The sequence below is a fragment of the Lolium rigidum genome, chromosome 3 (genome assembly GCF_022539505.1).
Source record: "Lolium rigidum isolate FL_2022 chromosome 3, APGP_CSIRO_Lrig_0.1, whole genome shotgun sequence".
NCBI lineage: Eukaryota > Viridiplantae > Streptophyta > Magnoliopsida > Poales > Poaceae > Lolium > Lolium rigidum.
The window spans coordinates 300,494,089-300,519,611 of NC_061510.1; the positions used below are offsets into that span (position 1 = coordinate 300,494,089).

The window sequence follows — 25,523 nt, forward strand, 5'->3', positions numbered from 1 at the left end:
GCTCCTCGTTGGGTTCGACACTCTTATTTATCGAAAGTACTACGATACACCCCCTATACTTGTGGGTCATCATGACCCCTGCCAGCGCTTTTCCCCAAAACCGCACGCCTCCGCAACAGATCTAATGACAATACCTCTAGCCTGGCCCTTTGCTCAGTGGGGACTCGACCAAGTTGGACCACTGCCGAGGTCATCGCCTGGAGGGCACACGTATTTGCTGGTCGCAGTCGACAAATTCACCAAGTGGATCGAGGCAGTGCCCGTTCGAAACCAAAAGGCCGAAACAGCAGTTCAGTTTTTCAGAGGAATAACTTGTCGGTTTGGTATGCCCCACAGTATCGTCACAGACAACGGATCTAACTTCGATTCCAAAGAGTTCCGAAAGTTCTGCGACGACGGAGGAATCAAATTAAAGTTTGCATCAGTAAGCCACCCGCGGACCAACGGGCGAGGTGGAAAGGATCAACGGTCTAATAGGGGATGGCCTCAAGAAACGCCTTACGAGCGCGGGCCGGAGCCTGGGTCGAGGAGCTACCATCTGTGCTATGGAGTTTGCGCACTACGCCTAACAGGTCGACTCAGTACACCCCGTTTTTCTTGGTGCATGGAGTCGAAGCAGTTCTACCAGCCGACGTTCGGTTCGAAGCTCCTCCGGTGACAGCGTATACAGAATCTTCTTCTAACATCGCGCTGCAGGACGCCGTGGACCTTCTCGACGAAGCACGAGACATTGCCTTGGCAAGAACGACGGTGTACCAACAGGCGTTGAGGAATTATCAAAGCCGACGGATACGCAGTCGAAGCTTTAATGTTGGGGATATGGTACTTCGGCTGAAGCAAGAAAGACCCCTGAAACTCGAATCCCCATGGGAAGGACCATACATCATCACTGAAGTGATACCAGGAGGAGCATATCGGCTCAAAAACCCAGCTTCATGAAAAGACGTTGGGAATCCATGGAACATCGCACAGTTGCGGCGGTTCTATACATAGGATACAATTATTTTTACTTACTTGACAGCCCTTAAGGTTGCTTTTGCATTATGAATAAAGTTCTAATCAGGTTTTCTACCTTTTTCTTAGTTCAGGCCCTACCACCCGAACATATCGTTTGGGGCCCCAAACCATTGGCTCTTACTCCCATCGGGAGCGCTGGCCTGAAGAATACGCTTACACAGTGTCATTGATTAAATACTCTCAACGAGAGCTAAGATTAATGACGCACTAAAACAACCAATCCAAGCCTCGAAAAATACGCGAGTGCTGCAGTCGATGGTTACAATATCACAAAATAAGGCTCAAACCGGTGCACCGCGCGACGAAGCCAAGCGTCTAATTCCCTCGATTAAGTCGATGGGTCTCGCTCTTACAAAAACTTACATATCGACTTCGCAATAACATTGCAAAATTCAACGAAGTCGTCAAGAGAGCAGGTTGAACTGATCACTCAGCCGCCCTCGACAATAAATTATCAATCAAACTAGTATAGCGTGTAGCGCACGCGGTAAATTTGTACATAACAATCTTATGCATGTACAAGGTTGTTACATTCATGACTGGGCTCCTTGGTTCCCTTGACCCCTCGTTTCCTTCTCAAGGCACGACTCCATCCGAGAGACAATGGTATACGCAGGGCCTCTAGCAATATCATAATACTGGCCTAACCTCCTCTCAGTGTTTGCTACGGCCCTCAAGTCTAAGGATGGATGGCATGCCAATACCGAAGCAAAAGCAAGTTCAGCACCAGCCAGAAGCTCTTTCCGCACCAACTGCCTAATCCTTTTGGGCGACTTGAATCGGGTGAACAGGGCAGACAAGGTTTCGGGTGCCTGATCCAGAGGAAACAAAGTCTTCCAAACCATCGTGAGATGGGCGTGGAACTTATCAAAGTAGTAATGCGCCTTCTCCACCCGATGCTCAAACTTCGCCATGATAATGGCCTTCGGACGGTGCAGCCACAGATCGTGCTTTGGGTGAGCAGCATCAGTCATCGCCTCGACCTTCTCGTGGATCTTCCTATCCTCCTCGGATTTATCTGAAGATACAACTGGAAAGGAACGAATATCAGTTAAAAAGAACATCCGAGCTACGCCAGGGATCAGAAGATGGGGAAACACTCACAGCCCAAACTTTCGGTGGGGACATGGAGACCATCGAGAGCATATTGCTCGACAGCAGTGGCTAGTTCCCCCTTTTTCTTTACCAACGCTGCCATGGCCCGAAGAGAAGTAATGTCTTTATTTAAACGAGACACTTGGTCACGTAAGCGGCGAACAAGATCAGATTCATCGTTAGTCGAAGGATCTGAGAAAAGCTCGGCACGGGAAGAAGATGAAGCGATCTGCAGTACAATCTTTGGTTCAGAACGACATTAGCATAAAACTCCCATCGGGAGCGCTTAGCGTATATATTACATTCAAAAGATCGTTTGAATTGGCAACAGAGCCGAAGTAAAACAGGACTAAGTCAAATTGCAGGTGGTCTCAGTTACAAGTCTTTAAGCAAAAGTTCAAGGAGGCACTAATGATGAGCCAGGAGTAGCTTCAGGAGCGGGCTTGGCCTGTGCTTCATCTACCAACTTCAGGAGTTGGTTGGCACAAGTCACTGCCGATCTTTTAAAGGGTTCAAGGTCGACTATGTGGTTGTCGTCATCCACAGGCAAGGCCTTAGATAACTTCTCCAAATCAGACCCCATCCCGTGGCCCATTAGCAGCTGGAAAGTAAGAACCGCCCCAAACAAGCGGGAACGGCGTTTCAATACCTCCACAGGCTCGGAAGAGTCGACAAGAAAAGCATCCGCCATCTCGCCAAGGGTCTTGTCCTGCTTCGGCTTCGGGAAGATCATCGAGTACAGCCTCGACAATGCTCCTCTAGTCTTTGCGAAGTCCAAGGACTTGGACATTAGACTCAAGCGGCAAGCTGACAGGGCATCGGATGTGGAGTCCTCCCGAAGATGATGGCGTCGAGTGACGGTTATATTGGCGGCCTCTGAAAGAAAGACAGATCAGCAGCCAGAAAGGAAATACCAAAAGAGAAAACTATGTATCATGAACTTTACCCAATAAATCCTTGATGGATTCACGGAGGACGCCTTCCTTTTTATCGACTGCAACCGCTGCCGCACGCCTGGCATCCTGCTCATCCTTCATCTGCTGCTTCAGCTTCGACACCTCCTCCTTCAGCAAGGCATTTTCCTTCTTGACGTCGGTGGCAAGCCTGTTGGCCTCCAGCACTTGATCATCTTCCGAAGCTGGGCGTTTTCAGCCTCCAGTCGGGTAAACTGCTCGGCGAAATCTACCACAGCATCGACTGTGGCATAAATCGGCTGCAGCAAGGGAATCAGGGAGATTCAGTCAACATGAAGAAAATTCAGCAAAACAAGGTAGAATAAATACTTACGTGATCGCGAGAAGCCGACGAAGTAGGAGCATCGCCAGGAGGAATAACCTTCGACACTGGAATCTTCTCCACGGCCGTCCTTGTAGGAGGCGTTGACTTGGCAGGAGAAGGATTTGGTTCCTTAGCTGATGCCGCTCTCTCAGCAGATAATTTAGCCCTCTTTGCGAGAGGGACAAGATCATCATCAGAGCTACTTCAGAAAAGAGAATGATCAGCATACAAAATGACAAAAGTTAAGTTACGAAGGAGTGAAGATGCTCACAGTTCCAAGTCATCCTCGGTAGCGAAAAAGCCTGATGGCCCCTTGTCGGCAGGAGAAGGCGGAGAAGCTGCAACGGCATCATTATCTCGGTCGTTGGGACTAGATTCAGCCGTCGTAATAAAATCTTCGTCTATCTGCAAGCGACGCTTGCTCCTGGTAAAAGCGACCTCCTCGACAGTGTCGCCCTCTTGGACATCGCTGTCCTCAAAGACTTGCTAGGCGTCCTCGGTCCCTTCAGAATCGTCATCATCATCCTCTGGTTCCACGCCGCTTTCCGGTGTGGGAGGATAACATTGAACGACGGAGGAAGCCTATCAAGAAGAGAAAGGAAAATTTGTAAAACACAACGAAGAAAGAAGAGATGAAAGCAAGCAAGGAGCGGCAAAGATTACCTCGGTCGGGAGATGGTAAAAATCGTAAGGAGGACGAGCCGATGTCAAGACAATGTTATCCTTCATACTAAGGCACGTCAAGCGACGAACCTCGTCCCGAAGCTCATCTGCCGACAGGTCGGCAGAGCTGATCCTTGACTTGTCGCTCTTGCCGGTATAAAGCCATAACTGATGGGGTCGAGACATTAGCGGCTGCACTCAACGTTGCAAGAACACTGAAACTACTTCAGTGCCGCACATCGTCAAACCTCCCGTGTTCTTCAAGACGACGACCCGCTCAAACAGTCTGTCGGCTGTCGCCTTCTCTTCGGTAGAAAGGGCGTTTCGCTAGGACTTCTTCTTGTGAGCCACCAAGACGTCATCAAAGGGAGCGAGATTCGAGCGCCGTCCAGGCACTATGGGATCACGCAGGTAAAACCACTTGTTGCGCCAGCCCTGGACGGATTCTTTCATTGGATAGTCGAAGTAGTCGACCTCCTTCCTGACAACAAAGCCAACGCCACCGACGACGGGGGGGGGCATTGATGTCATTGTGGCGCTTCACATAGAAGATCTTCCTCCAAAGACCCCAGTGAGGGTCAATGCCGAGGAAGGCCTCGCAAACAGTAATGAAGATGGAGAGGTGGAGAATGGAATTTGGGGTCAGCTGCCAGAGCTGGATCCCGTAGAAGAAAAGAAGGGAGCGAAGGAACTCGTGGGCTGGGAGAGAAAGTCCACGGAACAAAAAGGCAACGAACATGACAGTGAAACCCTTCGGGGGTCTTGGGCGAGAAATCGCACCTGGAAGACGAATATCATCTTCAGATGCGGAGATGAAGCCGAGGGCGCGCAGCTTGTTGATGTCGCGGTTGGAAATGGTGGAGGCACTCCAATCGCGGCTAACTCTGGCCGCGTCCGAAGTGCTGGCGCTCTTCTTCTTGCCCATGGCGTGCGGAACTTCTGACGAAGAAACAGAGGAGGCAGGAAGGTTTGGGCGAGGAGATGAGCAGTAAGAGGTGTGAAAGGTAAAAACAAGGAGACCCTCTATTTATGCCGTAAGAATCTGTGCGAGATCGTGGCCATAACTCCACAGGCATCGTGGGAGGTGGAGTGGATCTGGCTGTACACGTGGCACTTGAAGAAAGAACGGAACTGGCGGCCCATTATTCCCACGTTGTGCGAAAATCGAGGGGACGCCTCGGTCGCCGCGCGTGCACTGGTCAAGTCCTAAAAACTGCCCGCGCAGAGCTAGGGTGAGCCCGTTAGGTCAAGTCTTGTCAATCAAACCACAGCAGCCGCACGTCAACAGTGACGTCATAGAGATTGTTGCGAGCACTCGAAGAAACAATGAAAAGGTATCGGGTGGTGAACTTGAGTCTATGCACAAATTGTGAAGCATCTGCACTTAGACTCGGGGGCTACTCCCATCGGGAGCGTTGACGCGCACCCGATAAATTGAGGTCTCGAGGAAAAAATGAAGAGAAAGGAGGTTGCTCAGCCTGAGTCTACGCACGGATTACAAGCATCCGTACCTAGACTCGGGGGCTACTCCCATCGGGAGCGCTGAACGCGCACCCGACAGAACTTTTTTGCACTCCAGGATCATGCCCGGGGACTTGATTCTGTGTAGGGTAACGTTGTTTTGCCATCGGCAGTTAATCAACAAAAGTTGGGCACGTTATTTATCATCCCTTGAATGCGGAAAATATATCGGATGACCGATGAAGACTTGCAGAAAAACTTTGGCAGAGTAAAAATATTCGAGCGGTACAACTTGAGTCTACGCACGGATTGCAAGCATCCGTACCTAGACTCGGGGGCTACTCCCATCGGGAGCGCTGACGCGCACCCGACAGAAGAAGATGATGCTGATTCAAGATGAACAAGGGCAATCAAGGAGAAGAGCATCAAAAGAAGACATGCTTTAGTCCCCACCCGAACCATGTTCGGCTGGACACTCGGGGGCTACTGACGTGGGCATTACCCTTCGGGTAACCGACATTGCCATATTCCGTATTGTCTAGTTGGAGGCCCATGAAGGCACTTGGAGGGAAGACGGGCCACTTGGATGGCGCACCAGAAGATTCCTTGGCAGGCAAGATAACGAGGCGGCCGAACAAGGAAAGATTAGATCTAAAACTACTGTAAACCTAGTCGTACTCGGTTAGACCTCTTGAGACTTGGCCTCCTATATAAAGGCCAGGAGAGGGGCTGTCGAGGGACACAATCAACCTTAGCAATCTAAGCCACCAAAAGTCTAGAGCTAGGTCAACATAGCACTTAGCCTCTCGACAAGATCTCAGCCGAACTATTCGGCACCCCATTGTAACCCAATATCTTCATAATCAAGAACGGACGGGCGAGGACGTAAGGGTTTTACCTCATCGAGGGCCCCGAACCTGGGTAAATCGCTCTCCCCGCTTGTCTGTGAACCGATGTCTCGTGTCAGCTTGCAGGATTCCGTCAACCCTAAGCCCCAATCGGAGGGCATTGCCGAGGAGTACCCTCGACAACAGCGTCGTTGGCGGCTATGCTCCACCGCCAGATGTTCGAAGCAATGACAGAGAGGTGGGCACGGATGCAGGCGGCAAAAGGGAAGAACGACGATGAGGTAGGCCCGTCGCACGCCCCACCGACGGCTAGTAGATTAGGGTTCGAAGTTTAAGTTTTATTAAGTTTAAATTCGAGTCACTTTTGTATAAAACTAGTCAATATTCATATGAATTTCATTTTTTAAATATTATATACATATGAATTTCTATTGGGGGAATATAGGGGCGCCAGTGTGGGAACACCATCCCCCAAATGAAGGATGTTGTGCCGGCGCCCCTGTCGGCGCCTATTTGAGGGGCACCGGTGGAGACGCTCTAACATGATACATGGTTGTATACTTATTTCTACTCCCTTGACTCATATTATTTGCTATTAATATGAATGTTTTTAAAATTAAAATCTATCTAGATATATCTACACTAGAGTCAACTAAACTCCGGTTTTTTCCATGCTGACTGGGGAAATATCGAAATAAAATTGTCCGGAAATCTTTTTGAGACAAGTCCGACTTGGGCAGAAACACAGCGCCGAATATCCTCAGCTCAGCTTTGCCCTTTGGCGAAGGCCAACTCAAGCCACGAGCAACGAAACGAAGAATAGACTCGAAATCCCCTCCCAATTTCCTCTCCTCGCACCTCCGCCATAAGCGATCGACACCAGATGAAGGTCCCGGGATTCTCTTCCCTTCTCCATCAAGCCGCTCACGGATCATCTCGTGCGGAGGATGACGTGCTTCGAAGGTTAGGTTTTCCTGCGATTACTTCGTTCCCTTTCAGTTGTTCTTGTCTCCGCTACTCGATAATCCCCATGGAATGCGTAAGCTTTGGGGTTTACTAAGTCGATATCGTGTTGTCGTTAGTACCAGGATTGTAGTCCTCCAATTAAATTGCGGTGAGCCTCAAGTAGCCGACTAATCTTGCTATTGTGTTCATGTTGGTGATAAATTAGGTCATTTGTACTGGTCGAATTTGATGCCGAAATTAGTGCTCTAGTCATTGGAAGATAAGCCAATAGTTTAAGCCCTATCTGGAACGCGCGGATTTCTTGTGGCTATGGTTGTACTATCATATTGTTCAACCGGCAATTGCATTAAAACCTATGCTCGTTTAAGCTCCCAGTTTCCTTGCATGAACTATACAGGTCTACAGCTGCGTCCCCACTTTGTGTGCATCATGCCATGGAGATGTGTATTACTTTATATTCTCATCTTTGATTACTTCTTCCTTGTGAGTAGCTACATATTATTTGTTAATTTTCTTCTTTACCAACTGCTTTGGTGTTCTGTTTTCTCTGGACAGTGTATGCAGAATGAGACTTTAGGCTTATTACCTTGTTTTATGATTGTTTGTTGTGGCTTGACATTTTATTCTCTAGGTTTTCTTCAATTTATGTTAATGAGTTCAGCTCTTGAGCTAAAGTTGCCGATTTTTTGCAGCATATTTCAATCCATAAACATACAGCTGTGAAAAATCTTCACTTGTATTGTCCTTGTTTTCAACTGGGTTCTGAGCTGTCTTTGTTGCCCAACAAAGTTCATGGTGCCATCTCATTCTTGTCTGTTTGTGTCTAATTCAACATTCTGGCTCTCAAACTCACTTGTGGACTCTGGCGGAACATTTTGTATGAGAACTTCTGTCACAGGTTTTTTTGTTTTGTGTTTTTAATTTTCAAAACACGATCTCCTTGAGGAAAACATGTTTGATGGTGCATTTGATAAAATTGCATAACATGCCCCATTCAATTTGGGAGGTATTAACCTCATGTTATAGTCCAGCAGTTTCTGTTCGAAGAATATATTTTCCTACTTAATGATTCACCTATCGGTTGGGCACCACAAGTTCTCCACTGGGACAGTAACAATAATGAGACTCTGTTATTCCTACTGTTCCCCATTGAAAAAAAGTAGGATGTAATTCTCCTGATCAGTAAGATGAACATGCAATCTCTCTCATTCCTTTTAATTTCAGAACGTCCACAACTTCGATTCCTCTTTATCATTGCAAACAAACAAAACAGAGCTGCTGCTGTTCACATAAAAAAATCACACAAGCAAGAACTTTACGACTTTATCTCTTCAAACCACTTAAATAATATATCTGTTACTTTTTGTCATGCCCCATTTTCTCTGAATATATCAGCTGGAAGCATCACAGAGTTTAATAGTCTGTTACAGATAAGTATGCTTAGATTTTTTTATGCTTGGAATTATATGTATCTTCGTGTTTTCTGCCCCATGTATATTCTTATGTATCCTCAAAATCACTTCTTTTTAATCATTATTGGTACTATTTTGGTTCCTATTTTCAACACTATCATCTTCAAGATAAGTTAGTGCCATCTGACTTCATAAAGAAAAGTATATTTGTTCAGTTGTTTTCTACTGTCAATATTTGCACCGATTCTTCCATGTGCAGTTTCCAATCTGTATTTCTCTATCTGGCTAAGTCTTCCCTTAGAACCCAACCCATCAGTTTATCTATTATGAAATACTTCTTCTCTAAACTGTCCAAGTGCTAAGCGCAGTTTGTGGTTGCTGAACTGTGCTTGTTTAATAGTCTTTGGTGGAAAATTAGCCACAACTTAAGTAAAAGCAGGTCAACCAATCACTAAAGACTTGTTCGGTTAATCCCCTAGACAAGTGGATTAGGGTGGATTGGAGTGGATTTAGCGGTATTTTGACTTGCTAGGAATTTAAACCACCTCAATACCTCTCAATCCCCCTCAAATCAGATGGAACCGAACGGGCCCTAAAAAAGGGAAAGCGGGTTCAGCAAAAGGGGATTCTCAAAATCACTACAATGGCAAATGCAGCCTTAGTATGCTTCATTTTGTCTATTATGAACTATTTGGTTTCTAGAATTTAGCGCCCGGGGTTCTTAATTTACTGTCCTTCCTTTATCCTTCTTACAATTAGAATTGATATTATTTCTTCACTTGATATTTGCTAGTATATAAAGAAATGGTTTATCCTTCTTACAAGTAGAATTGATATTGTTTCTTCACCTATATATCATGACTCTACATGAGTTTGTCCACATTAGCATCATATTGTTTGTAATAATGAACTATTTAGGAATATTTCCCAGTACCCTACCCTATTATTTCACTAATTGTTAAGTAGTTTTAGTTCAGTAAGTGACGTTAGAAGTGCTGCCGCAGCTTGGAATTTGGTTGCAATATGCTCTTTCACTAAATTTATAGTGATGAACAACATTACGGATTGCGCTGAACTAACATAGTATGTGTCAGGTCAAGTTTATAGTGATGTACAACATTACGGATTGTTCGGATTTTATTCTCTTATTTTGAACAGGGTTATGGGATATTCAGTTGTCGTTCTATCTTTCTCTGTTCAATTCTGAACTGGATACGTCCTTTCTCTTTTGTCCTGTGTGATAAAACATTTATCTTGTAATATGCACATCAAAATACTACTACTGCGCAAACATACCTAACTGCAATGCTCTGTCATTTGAAATTTGAATTGTTATCTTCATCACCTACTGAACTTGCAACTGCATATTCAGTTTTCGTTCTATCTTTCTATGTTCAAATTATGAACTGGATACGTTCTTCCTCTTTTGTCCTGTGTGTAAAACATTTATCTTGTAATATGCACATGAAAATACTACTATGCAAACATACCTAACTGCCATTGGAAATTTGATGAATTGCTATCTTCATCACCTACTGAACTTGCAACTACATATCATTCATCTTTCTTGTTCATATTCCATTTGTGATCAAGGTAGAGGTTCAGCCGAGGTAAAAAAAATTTATGTTCTAAATCAAAAAAACACAAAAGCTTTCTAGATGTTCATTCTTCATTGACATGTGAAACTGCAAGGTAGTACTGTCATGTTGTCTTTTTTTTTTCTTTTTGACTTAGAGTAGAGTTCTGTTTTATTTTTCAGTACCAATTCTACAAACTGCTCTGATACTAATGTAGACAATGTTGGTTGTTGAAGGACGAAGCAAGTCACTGAATCCATTCTCAAGGGCTAGCTTTGCTGGAACTTACACTGACACAGCATGCTGGTAAGTTTCTCATGAGTCATGAACCAGAATGATAAAACTAGTATTTCAGTATAGTGGTCATCAAGATTTTGCATTTTTCGTATTAGGACTCATTCTTGTCAATACGTACATGCTAACTGATGTGTGATCTCCATAACCCGCCACTGGCATGACTAAAAGAGCTAGCAGCCTTGCATCTTTGGTTAGGAAAACTACTATACACCTTAGCTAAGTTCTGAGACATGCCTCGTATGAAGACCAAACTGTCTTCAAATGACCGAGGAGAGGTTTCCTTCAAATGTAATACTCGATATCTGAACTGGATACATGATGACTCAAATCCGAATTTGTCCACATTTTAGCATCGCAACTGTTTCTAATAATGACCTATTTAAGATTTTTTCCCAGTATCAAACCTATTAATTCACCATTTCTTAGGCTACTGTAGTTTTAGTCAGTAAGTGTTACAGCAGCTTGGCATTTTGTTGCAGTATGCTCTTCACTAAATTTAACTCAACTAACAGAGTATTATGTGCAAGGTCAGGTTTATATTGTTTTACAACGTCACAGATTGGTCAGGTTTTATTTTCTCTTATTTTGAAATAGGGCTATGGAATATTCAATATTCTTCCTCTCTCCAAATGTTGATCTGGATGTGTCCTTTCTCGTTTGTCCCATGTGATAAAACATTTAGCTTGTATTATTATCTGCATTACTTGCAAACATACCCAAGTGCAATGCTCTGCCATCTGACATTTGAATTATTATCTGCATTACTTGCTGAACTTGCAACTGCGGTATTGTGTTCATTCATTTCGTTTTGTTCATATTGCATTTGAGATCAAGGGTAGAGGTTATCTTTGGTAGTATTTTGCTTTTCCAACAAGAACACAAAAGCTTTCTAGATATCCATTGGCATGTGAACCTGCAAGACAGTACTGTGTAACAGCTAGATATTGGTTCAAGTTGTCTTGTTTTTCTGCAATAATTTTGTTGTAGATTCATGCCAAATTCATGTTTCTAAATAGTTTCTACTTATTTTCAGTATCATCTTGACAAACTGTTGTGATGCTGCTAATGTGAACAATGTTGGTTGGTGGAGGACAAAGCAAATCTACTCATGCTGGTAAGTTTCTCATTAGTAATGAGCCAGAAAAATAAAACTAGCATTTCACATAGTAGTCACCAAAAACTTGCATATTTCATTTTAGGAACACTTCCATGTCAATATGTACATGTTAACCGATGTGAGACCTCCACAAGCCACCACTGGCATGACTAAAAGAGCCAGCAGTCTTACATCTCTTGTTAGAGAAACTACTATACATTTTGGGCTTGTGGAGTAATTTACATGATGAACACACATATCTCTTTGGGACCTGATCAAAATCACTAATCCCAGCGCACCTAGTGTGCTGCCACACCTGGCACAAGTCACAAGATAGCATTCTCTCGCCGTCATCATCCATGGCTCCACATGAACAATTAACTGTCCATTTGTCAACACCCCTCTCCATCCGATATATTGCAACTCTACGCTCACCTCCTACACACTTGCCTTGGATGTGAACAGTCCCTTTTGCTCCAAATAAGAGCTTGACTTGAGTTGTGTCCCCTGCAGTTGGACAATCAAGAAGCTGGTTTGGGACAAAGCTCTGTAACATCAAGTACACATCTCGAAATGTCCTCATAGCCTCCATCTTCAGATCAGCAACAGTAGCTGTTTGAGGAAGTGTTAGAAGCTCTGCTGGGAGGCTGGGTGGATCATCAACCTGATCCAATAGCTCCACTTGGCACCAGATGTGCAACGCAGATTGGTTTTGAGGCAAAAAATCCTCTTCCAAGTCATAATGATTCAAGAATTGCTTGCAGTCCAAAAGGACCATGGCAGATCTCTTGGCCTGATCATGAATTTGTTCTGGCTTGTAAGGGTGCATTGTATGAGGGCAGAGGAGAGCATCATAGAGAAACTTGATGTCACGCAGAAGGTGTTCCTGGGTTGGCAAGCTCGCATTCTTTGGTGGCAACATGGTTTCATTTGTGAGCCTGCAGTGAGAAAAAAAAATAGTTAGCCTTTTGATAATAAAACAAGAACTAGTATACTATGCAAGTGACAACAAAATATCAGTCACCAACCTGTACTCTATTGTGTTTGTCTCGCTGTTGCAACGAACTACTACAACCATCCCATCAAAGGTTCTTGTACCACTAATGGTCTTGAGGCAGTAATCAACCAGCTCTGGTGAACCAATTGGATGGGCTGTTGCTGCCTTTAGGCTTCGCATAGCCACCCAACTATCTGCAGCACGGAGAACTTTCAGAGCAACATCTACTGCTCGTTTTATTTCCTCATCAGTCCAGTTTCCCTCTCTCAAATCAACATCATATACTATCTCCTTTTTGTGCATTGTTACAAGGTGGTTGTGCACACTTTTGTTAGCAACAAGCCCCAAAACATAGAGGAACAAATCACGGAATGTGGTGAGGGGGCACTTTGAGAGGGATTGATAGAAAGCAATGGTATCCTGCAATTGGTTTCGAGGAGACCGAGAATGAGGGAAGAAGTGGGACAGTGGCACCGACGAGAGGTTTTCAATGGCTTTGCAGTAGGTTTCAGACGTGATTCCAAAGCTCCCACTGCCAAGTTTGAATCCCCACTGCCCATACCAAGAACAGCCAGTGGCAACAGCATGTAAAACCCGGTAGTCAACTTCAAACTTTTTTGAGACATCCATCACTGAGACCTTCCTGAAATTTATCATGTACTTGTTAGTATCACTTCCCAGGAAAAAAGTACAGAAATAATAGAGCTCATATTGTTTTTTAACCATACACAGGTACAGGTAAATTTGCCTTTCATTACCTTACTCGGAGGTATCTGCAAACACGATCCCAAAAGTCCATCAGTTGGTACCCTGTCAATAAGCTGGAGCCACCTTGATGACCATTAATCCGTACAAGGTGTCCAAACCCATTTTCATGAACTATGCCGTGTAGCAAATGGCTCGGATTGTCAATCTGCACATAGTCCCAATCTTCTGATTCATCAGGGGCGAACCCAGAACCATGACTGCATGAGGGACACCTGATATTTGCATGACAAGATTAAACTATTGTGATATCTGAAGATACCATCGCAGTTGATACTGTAGTTTTATTTGCCATCGTAATTACTGTTGCAGCCTTATTGCAATGATATTATTGTCACTTTAATAATTTGCAGTGATATTGTTTGGTTGCTTTATTTTTAAATTGTAAATACTGAGCCTTGGTGATAGAACCAACCTTGTTTGGAACAATTCAACCATGAGACCACAACGGCGGCAGGTTTTGCATCTGGGCATGTTGTCATTCCGAATTATGAAGTGGTACTTCTTTCCACATACAGGGTGCCTGCTCCAGCCTATCAAAGTTGAACAAATGAGGTGACTGTCAATTCACATCTCAAGTTGTAAATTTTATCAGCCATTGTCACCATCAGGCATCAGCTATTCACATGCATGCCATGAAGAAAAATGACTGTTCATCTCATCAGCAGATATGGCTTTAATCTCGGAAGCAAACATAGTAGGATGCAGATCAATTTGGAACAAGTTTATCAGGCTATTTAATTGTAGTTAGTTAAGTGTTGGCTTGAAAGAGTGGGCATTGCCATGTAATCAGGCGAGTTGGCCTGTGAATATCAGGTGGGAATAGGCTGTTGGAGATATTTTATTTGTCGAGCCTCACTCAGTATTATTTTCCCTCTCTTCAGTCCTGTGTATCCCATTCTCATGAATAATTTGCCTCCAAATACACATTATGTAGTCATAATCAGCCAAAAAGGTAGCAATTGCGGTCAACATATAGATTAAAAACGAGAGGCAGAGATACAGAAGTCTTTATTCCGTCGAGATTGCCAAATCTAGTATTTCACTCATGTGGGCATGCATTTATACATATTTACAGCATCCCAAATGAAAAACGAGAAACCTGAATACTCTTCACACACTACAGAGAACACTCTCATTAATCTAAAATCTACAGCTAATTCTCCTAACAGGCTACCTATATACTCTTAATAAGATCTACAAATAAATAAAAAACATGACACGGTCTGCTATACTAATCCGACCATGCTGGAATACCAAACAAACTAAAGCACGCCTGAGTGACTCAAAACTCTCAAAGACGACACACACTTACCGGCGACAGTACAGTGGTCACAGTGGACGCGCCTGGCCCTGGGCACGTCCTCCTCGACGACATCCATGACCACGACCGCCGCCTCGCCGTCCCCGCCCACACGGAAACCCACCTGCCACACGGCGCCGGCGTCGCCCAGCACGGCCTCCTGGTCCTGCCCCCACTCGGCGGGCGCGGGCGGCGGCGCCGGGGACGCGTGGCTGGCCAGGAACCCGCGCACGTTGGCGCGGAACGTGGCGGCGCCCGCCCGCTCCGTGGCGCCGGGGAAGGCCCGCATGTCGAGCAGGCAGGGCTCCGCCGTCACCCGCGTCCGCCGCGCCCGCTTCGTCGGCCGCCCGTGCACCGCCATCGCTCGACGCCGGCGGGGAGGAGGGGGCAGAGCTAGATCCGGGGACGAATGGCGCGCTCGGGGCGGGTAGATCCGATCGGGGGTTGGGGAAATTTTGAAACTGGCGGTTTGGGTTTTGGCCGCGCGGGGAGTCGGGGAATTTGGGGATCGCGCCGAGGAGAGATTCGAATAATTTTTCGGAGATGAGATCAGATCATGGTGGATGAGTTGTTGATAAGGTCGGGGACGGGGATATTTATATCGGGGACGGAGTTTGTGTGTCCGTGTGTGTATAGGTCGGTTTGGGGGCGGAGAATTACGTGTTTGCCCCTCGTAGACTTCGAGGGGTCGCGAGCGAACACGTCAGCAGCGTTAATGATGGAAGGATTGGAGCGGGAAAGTCGGGGGAAATTTCGGGGCGCGGGAGGCGGGACCTACCATGATTTTGACGTGTTTTGGGGGAATCTGGGCTTGGGCTGCTATCGGGCTGGGCTGCGGAACGGATGGAAAGCCTGAAACGGATACGAAGATGGAGCGGACCGGATCGGAGTATCGGCCTTGATTGGATTTTTTGGAAGGAAAGTTCCGAGTACCAAATATGACAGTAGCCGTTGAATTTGGAATACTCTACTTTGTTTGGTAACATGATTTGGTGATTTCGTTGAGCTTTGGTAAAGTTTGCTTGCTGCCCATATTTAGATATGCCGAATACTGGCTCCTTTTGGCAGCAACCCAAACTATTAGGCAAGCAACCCAACACCATCCAAAATCTGTCTAAAAAGTGAAGTTTAGGCTTATTGTCGCCGCTTAGAAAAGCTTTTTTTGGCAAGAAAATCGGGACCATATGTTAACCATTTTTTTTAAAATGGAGGGTGCGACCACTTGCCTCTAGCCCTCTACGTTGAACCGATTGTGCAACCGAGACTGCAAAATAGGGACTAAAAGCTTATACCTTTAGTCCCGGTTCAAATATAAACCGGAACTAAATGGTCCTCCACGTGATGCGATCAGAGAGTTCACAGTGGAGGGTCTCTACCGCGGCAGAGAAAATGGCCGTGGCAGAGTTTCAGGGTTTTATGTTATTCATTCAAATTTGCAATGCATACATCATTCAAGGAACCACAACATCGTAATGAATATATACACATCGTCATGAAATACAGTACACGTAATGCATGTTTACAATATAAAGTCGATCCTCTTTACAATATCTATTTTACATCCCTAATGTCATATATGAACTCCCGATGGTATGCCTCAGTTGGAGCTACGACCTCCCTAACTAAGAATCCCGCAAATTCCTCTTGAATTGATCCTATGCGATCCACCGTTAGGAAAGAGTCCTACACGCGTTCCATCTAATAATTCTAAAAAAAAGGAGATCAATATGTATGAATGGAACTCAATACAATTGATGGTAATAAAATAAGATTGTGAAATATTGTTCACGTACATGAAGGGCATGTATGGCCGTCTCCGCCTCCAGGTGACAGGCCATCTCGCGAATGAACTCACAGACGTAATATCCACATAAGTTATTCCCGGGTTCCTGCTTCAAACACTTTATGAAAATATAATTTGATCAAACTAATAATCAAGCATGATAATGCATGGTATTGAAACAAAAAATCAAAGAGATTCACGAACATAGCTATAGTACTACTTACAGGGCGATCTTGAAATGTAAGCTCCGGTTTCCATTCACCCGGAGTAGTCTTCATGAACAGTTTCCAAGCCCTGCCCGAGAATGAAGAAGTGAGTAAATAAGTTACTAATTACTTGATATCAGGAAATGGGAATAGAAGATGTCGTAATATAGTGCACACCGGGCATGCATCTAAATTCTCCTACTCACCGCGGTAGAGGATGCAGTCATTAATGCATGCATGTATCTTCTGCACGTCTAATCCTAGATGGCAGACAACCTTCTTCGCTTCCTATGTACTAGCGGACAATTTGTTAGCCCTTGGAAGGTTCTTCTTAATTATTTTCAGCAACTTTTCAAATCCCGAGTCAGTCACACCGTTCTCTGCCTTTCATTGCAACAATTTCAGTGTGCTACCTAGCTTTTTCTGGCCATCTTCACAAGTTGGGTACAACAATTTGTTGTGATCCTCTAACATCTAGTCGAACTTCAACCTTTCCTTTTCAGTTTCACAGTCTCTTCTTGCATGAGCAATGGCCCGACCAAGATCATCAACAAGCTCATCTGATGCCTCTTGATCTTCGGCTTCCCGCGTTGCAGTATCACTGATGCGTGCAGTCGACACGTCCGTTGGGAACCCCAAGAGGAAGGTGTGATGCGTACAGTAGCAAGTTTTCCCTCAGAAAGAAACCAAGGTTTATCGAACCAGTAGGAGCCAAGAAGCACGTTGAAGGTTGATGGCGGCGGAGTGTAGTGCGGCGCAACACCGGGGATTCCGGCGCCAACGTGGAACCTGCACAACACAATCACGGAACTTTGCCCCAACGTAACGGCGAGGTTGTCAATCTCACCGGCTTGCTGTAAACAAAGGATTAGATGTATAGTGTGGATGATGATGGTTGTTTGCGAAGAACGAGTAAAGAACAATTGCGATAGATTGTATTTCGGATGTAAAGAATAGGACCGGGGTCCACATATCACTAGCGGTGTCTCTCTCATAAGATAAGCGAGATGTTGGGTGAACAAATTACGGTTGGGCAATTGACAAATAAAGAAGGTATAACAATGCACATACATATATCATGATGAGTACTATGAGATTTAATCGGGGCATTACGATAAAGTACATAGACCGCTATCCGACATGCATCTATGCCTAAAAAGTCCACTTTCAGAGTTATCATCCGAACCCCTTCCAGTATTAAGTTGTAAACAACAGACAATTGCATTAAGTATGGTGCGTAATGTAATCAACACAAATATCCTTAGACAAAGCATCGATGTTTTATCCCTAGTGGCAACAACACATCCACAAGTTTAGAACTTTACGTCACTCGTCCCAGATTTAATGGAGGCATGAACCCACTATCGAGCATAAATACTCCCTCTTGGAGTCACAAGTATCAACTTGGCCGAGCCTCTACTAGCAACGGAGAGAATGCAAGAACATAAATAACATATATGATAGATTGATAATCAACTTGACATAGTATTCAATATTCATCGGATCCCAACAAACACAACATGAAGGATTACAAATAGATGATCTTGATCATGATAGGCAGCTCACAAGATCTAACATGGTAGCACAATGAGGAGAAGACAACCATCTAGCTACTGCTATGGACCCATAGTCCAGGGGTGGACTACTCACACATCGATCCGGAGGCGATCATGGCGATGAAGAGACCTTCGGGAGATGATTCCCCTCTCCGGCGAGGTGCCGGAGAGCGATCTCCTGAATCCCCTGAGATGGGATTGGCGGCAGCGGCGTCTCTGGAAGGTTTTCCGTATCATGGCTCTCGGTACTGGGTGTTTCGCGACGAAGACCTTAAGTAGGCGGAAGGGCAGAGTCGGGAGGGTCACGAGGGGCCCACACAACAGGGTCGCGCGGCCAGCACCTGGGCCGCGCCTCCCTAGTGTGGCGGTGCCCCGTGGCCCCACTTCGTTTCCTCTTCGGACTTCTGGAAGCTTCGTGGAAAAATAGGCCCCTGGGCGTTGATTTCGTCCAATTCCGAGAATATTTCCTTACTAGGATTTACGAAACCAAAAACAGCAGAAAACAAGCAATCGGCTCTTCGGCATCTCGTCAATAGGTTAGTGCCGGAAAATGCATAAATATGACATATAATGTGTATAAAACATGTGAGTATCATCATAAAAGTAGCATGGAACATAAGAAATTATAGATACGTTTGGGACGTATCAAGCATCCCCAAGCTTAGTTCCTACTCGCCCTCGAGTAGGTAAACGATAACAAAGATAATTTACGAGGTGACATGCTATCATAATCTTGATCATACTATTGTAAAGCATATGAGATGAATGCAGCGATTCGAAGCAATGATGAAGATAATGAGTAAACAAATGAATCATATAGCAAAGACTTTTCATGAATAATACTTTCAAGACAAGCATCAATAAGACTTGCATAAGAGTTACTCATAAAGCAATAAATTCAAACTGACTCAACAATAAAGTAGAAGAAAGGCTCTTCGCAGAGGGAAGCATTGATTACTATATTTGTGCTAGAGCTTTTCATTTTGAAAACAAGAAACAATTTTGTCAACGGTAGTAATAAAGCATATGTGTTATGTATAAGATATCCTATAAGTTGCAAGCCTCATGCATAGTATACCAATAGTGCTCGCACCATGTCCTAATTAGCTTGGATTAACACTGATTATCATTGCATAGCATATGTTTCAACCAAGTGTCACAAAGGGGTACCTCTATGCCGCATGTACAAAGGTCTAAGGAGAAAGCTCGCATTGGATTTCTCGCTTTTGATTATTCTCAACTTAGACATCCATACCGGGACAACATAAACAACGAGATAATGGACTCCTCTTTAATGCATAAGCATTCAACAACAGATTAATATTCTCATAAGAGATTGAGGATTAATTGTCCACACCTGAAACTTCCACCATGAATCATGGCTTCGATTAGCTGCCCAATGTTCTTCTCTAACGAGTATGCATACTCAAACCATTTGATCGTGAGAACCGCCCTTACTTCAGACAAGACGAACATGCATAGCAACTCACATGATATTCAACAAAGGTAAAAGTTGATGGCGTCCCCAGAAACATGGTTACTGCTCAACAAGCAACTTATTAAGAAATAAGAGACATAAGTACATATTCTTCACCACAATAGTTTTTAAGCTATTTGTCCCATAAGCTATATATTGCAAAGACAAAGAATAGAAATTTAAAGGTAGCACTCAAGTAATTTACTTTGGAATGGCGGAGAAATACCATGTGGTAGGTAGGTATGGTGGACACAAATGGCATGGTTATTGGCTCAAGGATTTGGATGCATGAGAAGAATTCCTCTCAATACAAGGCTAGGCTAGCAAGGTTGTTTGAAGCAAACTCAAGTATAAAAGGTGCAGCAAAGCTCACATATGAACATATTGTAACTATTATAAGACTTTACATTTTCTCCTTGTTGTTCAAACACCTCAACCAGAAAATATCTAGACTCTAGAGATCAGTCATGCAAACCAAATTTTAACAAGCTCTATGTAGTTATTCATTAATGAGTACAAGGTACATGATGCAAGAGCTTAAACAAGATCTATATGAGCATAACAATTGCCAAGTATCACATTATTCAAGACATTAAACCATTTACCACATGCGGCATTTTCCGTTTCCAACCATATAACAATGAATGAAATAGTCCAACTTTCGCAATGAACATTAAAGATAAAGCCAAGGACATATGTGTTCATACGAAACAGTGGAGCGTGTCTCTCTCCCAAACAAAGAATGCTAGGATCCGATTTATTCAAACAAAAACAAAAATAAAAACAAACAGACGCTCCAAGTAAAGCACATAAGATGTGACGGAATAAAAATATAGTTTCACTAGAGAACCTGATAAGTTGTCGATGAAGAAGGGATGCCTTGGGCATCCCCAAGATTAGACGCTTGAGTCTTCTTAAAATATGCAGGGATGAACCACGGGGGCATCCCCAAGCTTTGACTTTTCACTCTTCTTGATCATATTGTATCATCCTCCTCTCTTGACCCTTGAAAACTTCCTCCACACCAAACTCGAAACAAACTCATTAGAGGGTCGATTGCATAATTCATATATTCGGAGGTGACATAATCATTCTTAACACTTCCGGACATTGCACAAAGCTACCGAAAGTTAATGGAACAAAGAAATCCATCCAACATAGCAAAACAGGCAATGCGAAATAAAAGGCAGAATCATGTCAAAACATAACAGTTCGTAAAGACGAATTTTAAAGTGGCACCATACTTGCTCGGATGAAAATGCCCAAATTGAATGAAAGTTGCGTACATATCCGAGGATCACGCACGTAAATTGGCAGATTTTTTAATTTTTCTACGAGACTACTCGCTCAAATTCGTGACGGCAAGAAATCTGTTCATGCGCGAGCAATCCAAATCTAGTATTGGCTTTACTATCAAAGACTTTACTTGGCACAACAATGCATTAAAATAAAGATAAGGAGAGGTTGCTACAGTAGTAACAACTTCCAAGACTCAAATATAAAATAAAGTGCAGAAGTAAAATAATGGGTTGTCTCCCATAAGCGCTTTTCTTTGACGCCTTTCAGCTAGGCGCAGAAAGTGTGTATCAAGTAACATCAAGAGACGAAGCATCGACATCATAATTTGTTCTAATAATAGAATCATAAGGTAACTTCATTCTCTTTCTAGGGAAGTGTTCCATACCTTTCTTGAGAGGAAATTGATATTTAATATTACCTTCCTTCATATCAATGGTGGCACCAACGAGTTCGAAGAAAAGGTCTTCCCAATATAATGGGACAAGATGCATTGCATTCAATATCCAAGACAACAAAATCAACGGGGACAAGGTTATTGTTAACCATAATACGAACATTATCAATTCTCCCCAAAGGTTTCTTTATAGCATTATCAACAAGATTAACATCCAAATAACAATTTTTCAATGGTGGCAAGTCAAGCATATCATAAATTTTCTTAGGCATAACAGAAATACTTGCACCAAGATCACATAAAGCATTACAATAAAAATCATTGACCCTCATATTAATGATGGGCTCCCAACCATCTTCTAACTTCCTAGAATAGAGGTTTCAAGTTTTAGTTTCTCCTCTCTAGCTTTTATGAGAGCATTTGTAATATATTTTGTAAAGGCCAAATTTATAGCACTAGCATTGGGACTTTTAGCAAGTTTTTGTAAGACCTTTATAACTTCAGAGATGTGACAATCATCAAAGTCTAAACCATTATGATCTACAGCAATGGGATCGTTGTCCCCAATATTTTGAAAAATTTCAGCAGTTTTATCAGTTCGTGCGTTTTAGCAGTTTCAGGCAATTTTGCACGCTTTGCACTAGGAGTAGTAACATTGCCAACACCAATTATTTTACCATTGATAGTAGGAGGTGTAGCAACATGTGAATCATTAACATTACTAGTGGTGGTAATAGTCCAAACTTTAGCTACATTATTCTCTTTAGCTAGTTTTGAAGGAGATATGCCCTAGAGGCAATAATAAAGTGGTTATTATTTATATCTTTATGTTTATGATAAATGTTTATATATCATGCTATAATTGTATTAACCGAAACATTAGTACATGTGTGATATGTAGACAACAAGAAGTCCCTAGTATGCCTCTTAAACTAGCTTGTTGATTAATGGATGATTAGTTTCATAATCATGAACATTGGATGTTATTAATAACAAGGTTATATCATTATATGAATGATGTAATGGACACACCCAATTAAGCGTAGCATAAGATCTCGTCATTAAGTTATTTGCTATAAGCTTTCGATACATAGTTACCTAGTCCTTATGACCATGAGATCATGTAAATCACTTATACTGGAAAGGTACTTTGATTACATCAAACGCCACCGCGTAAATGGGTGGTTATAAAGGTGGGATTAAGTATCCGGAAAGTATGAGTTGAGGCATATGGATCAACAGTGGGATTTGTCCATCCCGATGACTGGATAGATATACTCCGGGCCCTCTCGGTGGAATGTCGTCTAATGTCTTGCAAGCATATGAATAAGTTCATAAGAGACCACATACCACGGTACGAGTAAAGAGTACTTGTCGGGAGACGAGGATGAACAAGGTATAGAGTGATACCGAAGATCAAACCTCGGACAAGTAAAATATCGCGTGACAAAGGGAATTGGTATCGTATGTGAATGGTTCATTCGATCACTAAAGTCATCGTTGAATATGTGGGAGCCATTATGGATCTCCGGATCCCGCTATTGGTTATTGGTCGGAGTGAGTACTCAACCATGTCCGCATAGTTCACGAACCGTAGGGTGACACACTTAAAGTTGGATGTTGAAATGGTAGAACTTGAATATGGAATGGAGTTCGAATATTTGTTCGGAGTCCCGGATGAGATCCCGGACATCACGAGGAGTTCCGGAATGGTCCAGAGAATAAGATTCATATATAGGAAGTCATATTCCAAGTTTGGAAATGATCCGGTGCATTTATGGCGAGGTTCTAGAAGGTTCTAGAAAAGTCCGGAAGAAATCACCATGGAAAGTAGAGTCCCGGAGGGACTCCACCTTGCATGACCAGCCAACCCTAAAGGGGAGGAGTCCAAGGTGGACTCCCCTAGGGTGGCCGGCCAACCCACCTCAAGGAAAGGTGGGAGTCCCACCTTGGGTAGGACTCCCTCCTTGAGTAGGTTTCCCACATATGGGAGGTTTTAGTGTTGGGGTCTTATTCGAAGACTTGGACTAGAACTCTTGGTGCTTCCACCTATATAATGAGGGGCATAGGAGAGGGGGCTGACCACTTCAAGCCTCGGCCTTGGCCGCACCCCTTAGAGGGCCGGCGCCCAACCCCCTCTCTCCCCAAACCCTAGCGGTCTCTCTCCTCCACCACATCCCGCACGCTTAAGCGAAGCTCCGCCGGATTTCTCCACCACCATCGACACCACGCCGTCGTGCTCGTCGGATTCAAGAGGAGCTACTACTTCCGCTGCCCGCTGGAACGGGGAGGTGGACGTCGTCTTCATCAACAACCGAACGTGTGACCGAGTACGGAGGTGCTGCCCGTTCGTGGCGCCGAAGCGATCGTGATCAAGATCTTCTACGCGCTTTTGCAAGCGGCAAGTGAACGTCTACCGCAGCAACAAGAGCCTCATCTTGTAGGCTTTGGAATCTCTTCAAGGGTGAGACTCAATATCCCCTCGTTGCTACCGTCTTCTAGATTGCATCTTGGCTTGGATTGCGTGTTCGCGGTAGGAAAATTTTTGTTTTCTATGCAATGTTATCCTTTAGTGGTATCAGAGCCGTGTCTATGCATAGATGGTTGCACGAGTAGAACACAATGGTTTTGTGGGCGTTGATGCTCTTGTTATCTTTAGTTTGAGTACTTTGTATCTTTGTGGCATAGTGGGATGAAGCGGCCCGGACTAACTTTACATGACCGCGTTCATGAGACTTGTTCCTCGTTCGACATGCAACTTGTATTGCATAAGAGGCTTTGCGGGTGTCTGTCTCTCCTACTATAGTGAAGATTCAACTTACTCTTCTATTGACAACACTAGTATCACCGTTGTGGTTCATGTTCGTAGGTAGATTAGATCTTACTCGAAAATCCTAAACCACGTAAAATATGCAAACCAAATTAGAGACGTCTAACTTTTTTTTGCAGGGTTTGGTGATGTGATATGGCCATGATGTGATGATGAATATGTATGAGATGATCATTATTGTATTGTGGCAACCGGCATGAGCCTTATGGTTGTCTTTAAATTTCATGTTGAGTAGTATTTCAAAGTAGTTGTAATAGTTGCTACATGAGGTGAACAACCATGAAGACGGCGCCATGAACCTTGACGCTACGCCGACGATGATGGAGATCATGCCCGTTGATGATGGAGATCATGTCCGTGCTTTAGAGGTGAAGATCGAAGGCGCAAAGACAAAAGGGCCATATCATATCACATATGAACTGCATGTGATGTTAATCCTTTTATGCATCTTATTTTGCTTAGATCGCGACGGTAGCATTATAAGATGATCCCTCACATTAATATCAAGATAATAAAGTGTTCTCCCCTAAGTATGCACCGTTGTACGAGTTCGTCGTTTCGAAGCATCTCGTGATGATCGGATGTGATAGACTCAACGTTCACATACAACGGGTGTAAGCCATGTTGCACACGCGGAATACTTGGGTTTGCTTGACGAGCCTAGCATGTACAGACATGGCCTCGGGACAACGGAAACCGAAAGGTTGAACACGAGTGATATGGATGATATGATCAACATTTTGATGTTCACTATTGAAGCTACATCATCTCACGTGATGATCGGTTTTGGTGTAGTGGATTTGGATCATGTACCACTTAACAACTATGGGGGATGTTGTATTAAGTGGGAGTTCATTAGTAATTAGATTAAAACATGAACTAATTATCATAAACATAGTCTGAGTAGTCTTTTGAATTAATTTTGTAGTATTGGCATCCGTTTTCTACCATGCGCTAGTCTTGTAATTGAGATAGAAATACTGTTAAAATCTGACAAGAAAATTTACGGATTGGTACCGTATTGTTAAAGAATCAAGAATTGATTAAGTCCTATTGCAAACTTTTAGTAAACCTCACATTGTTGATTCAAAGAGCTATGGTTTCAATTAGTACCTAAAGTTATCTTATCTCCGTGAAACTTGAAGTTCAAATCTGTTTGAAAAGTAAGGAGCTGAAAATTTAGTTTTCGTAAATAATCAAGGT

General features: G+C 43.7%; 1 protein-coding gene across 1 annotated transcript in view; it reads right to left on the reverse strand.

The window, feature by feature from the left end:
- Positions 1 to 11,778: 11,778 nt before the first annotated feature.
- LOC124696749 (PHD finger protein At1g33420-like) overlaps positions 11,779 to 25,523 on the reverse strand; it is a 76,508-nt gene continuing 62,763 nt past the window's right edge. Inside the window, exons 2-6 of the mRNA XM_047229428.1 lie at positions 14,788 to 15,168; positions 13,888 to 14,005; positions 13,466 to 13,687; positions 12,739 to 13,350; positions 11,779 to 12,648 (exon numbers count right to left, since the gene is read on the reverse strand). Of these exons, the coding sequence (XP_047085384.1) occupies positions 11,841 to 12,648; positions 12,739 to 13,350; positions 13,466 to 13,687; positions 13,888 to 14,005; positions 14,788 to 15,168 (2,141 nt within the window). The 3' untranslated portion in view covers positions 11,779 to 11,840. The remainder of the gene's footprint in view (positions 12,649 to 12,738; positions 13,351 to 13,465; positions 13,688 to 13,887; positions 14,006 to 14,787; positions 15,169 to 25,523) is intronic.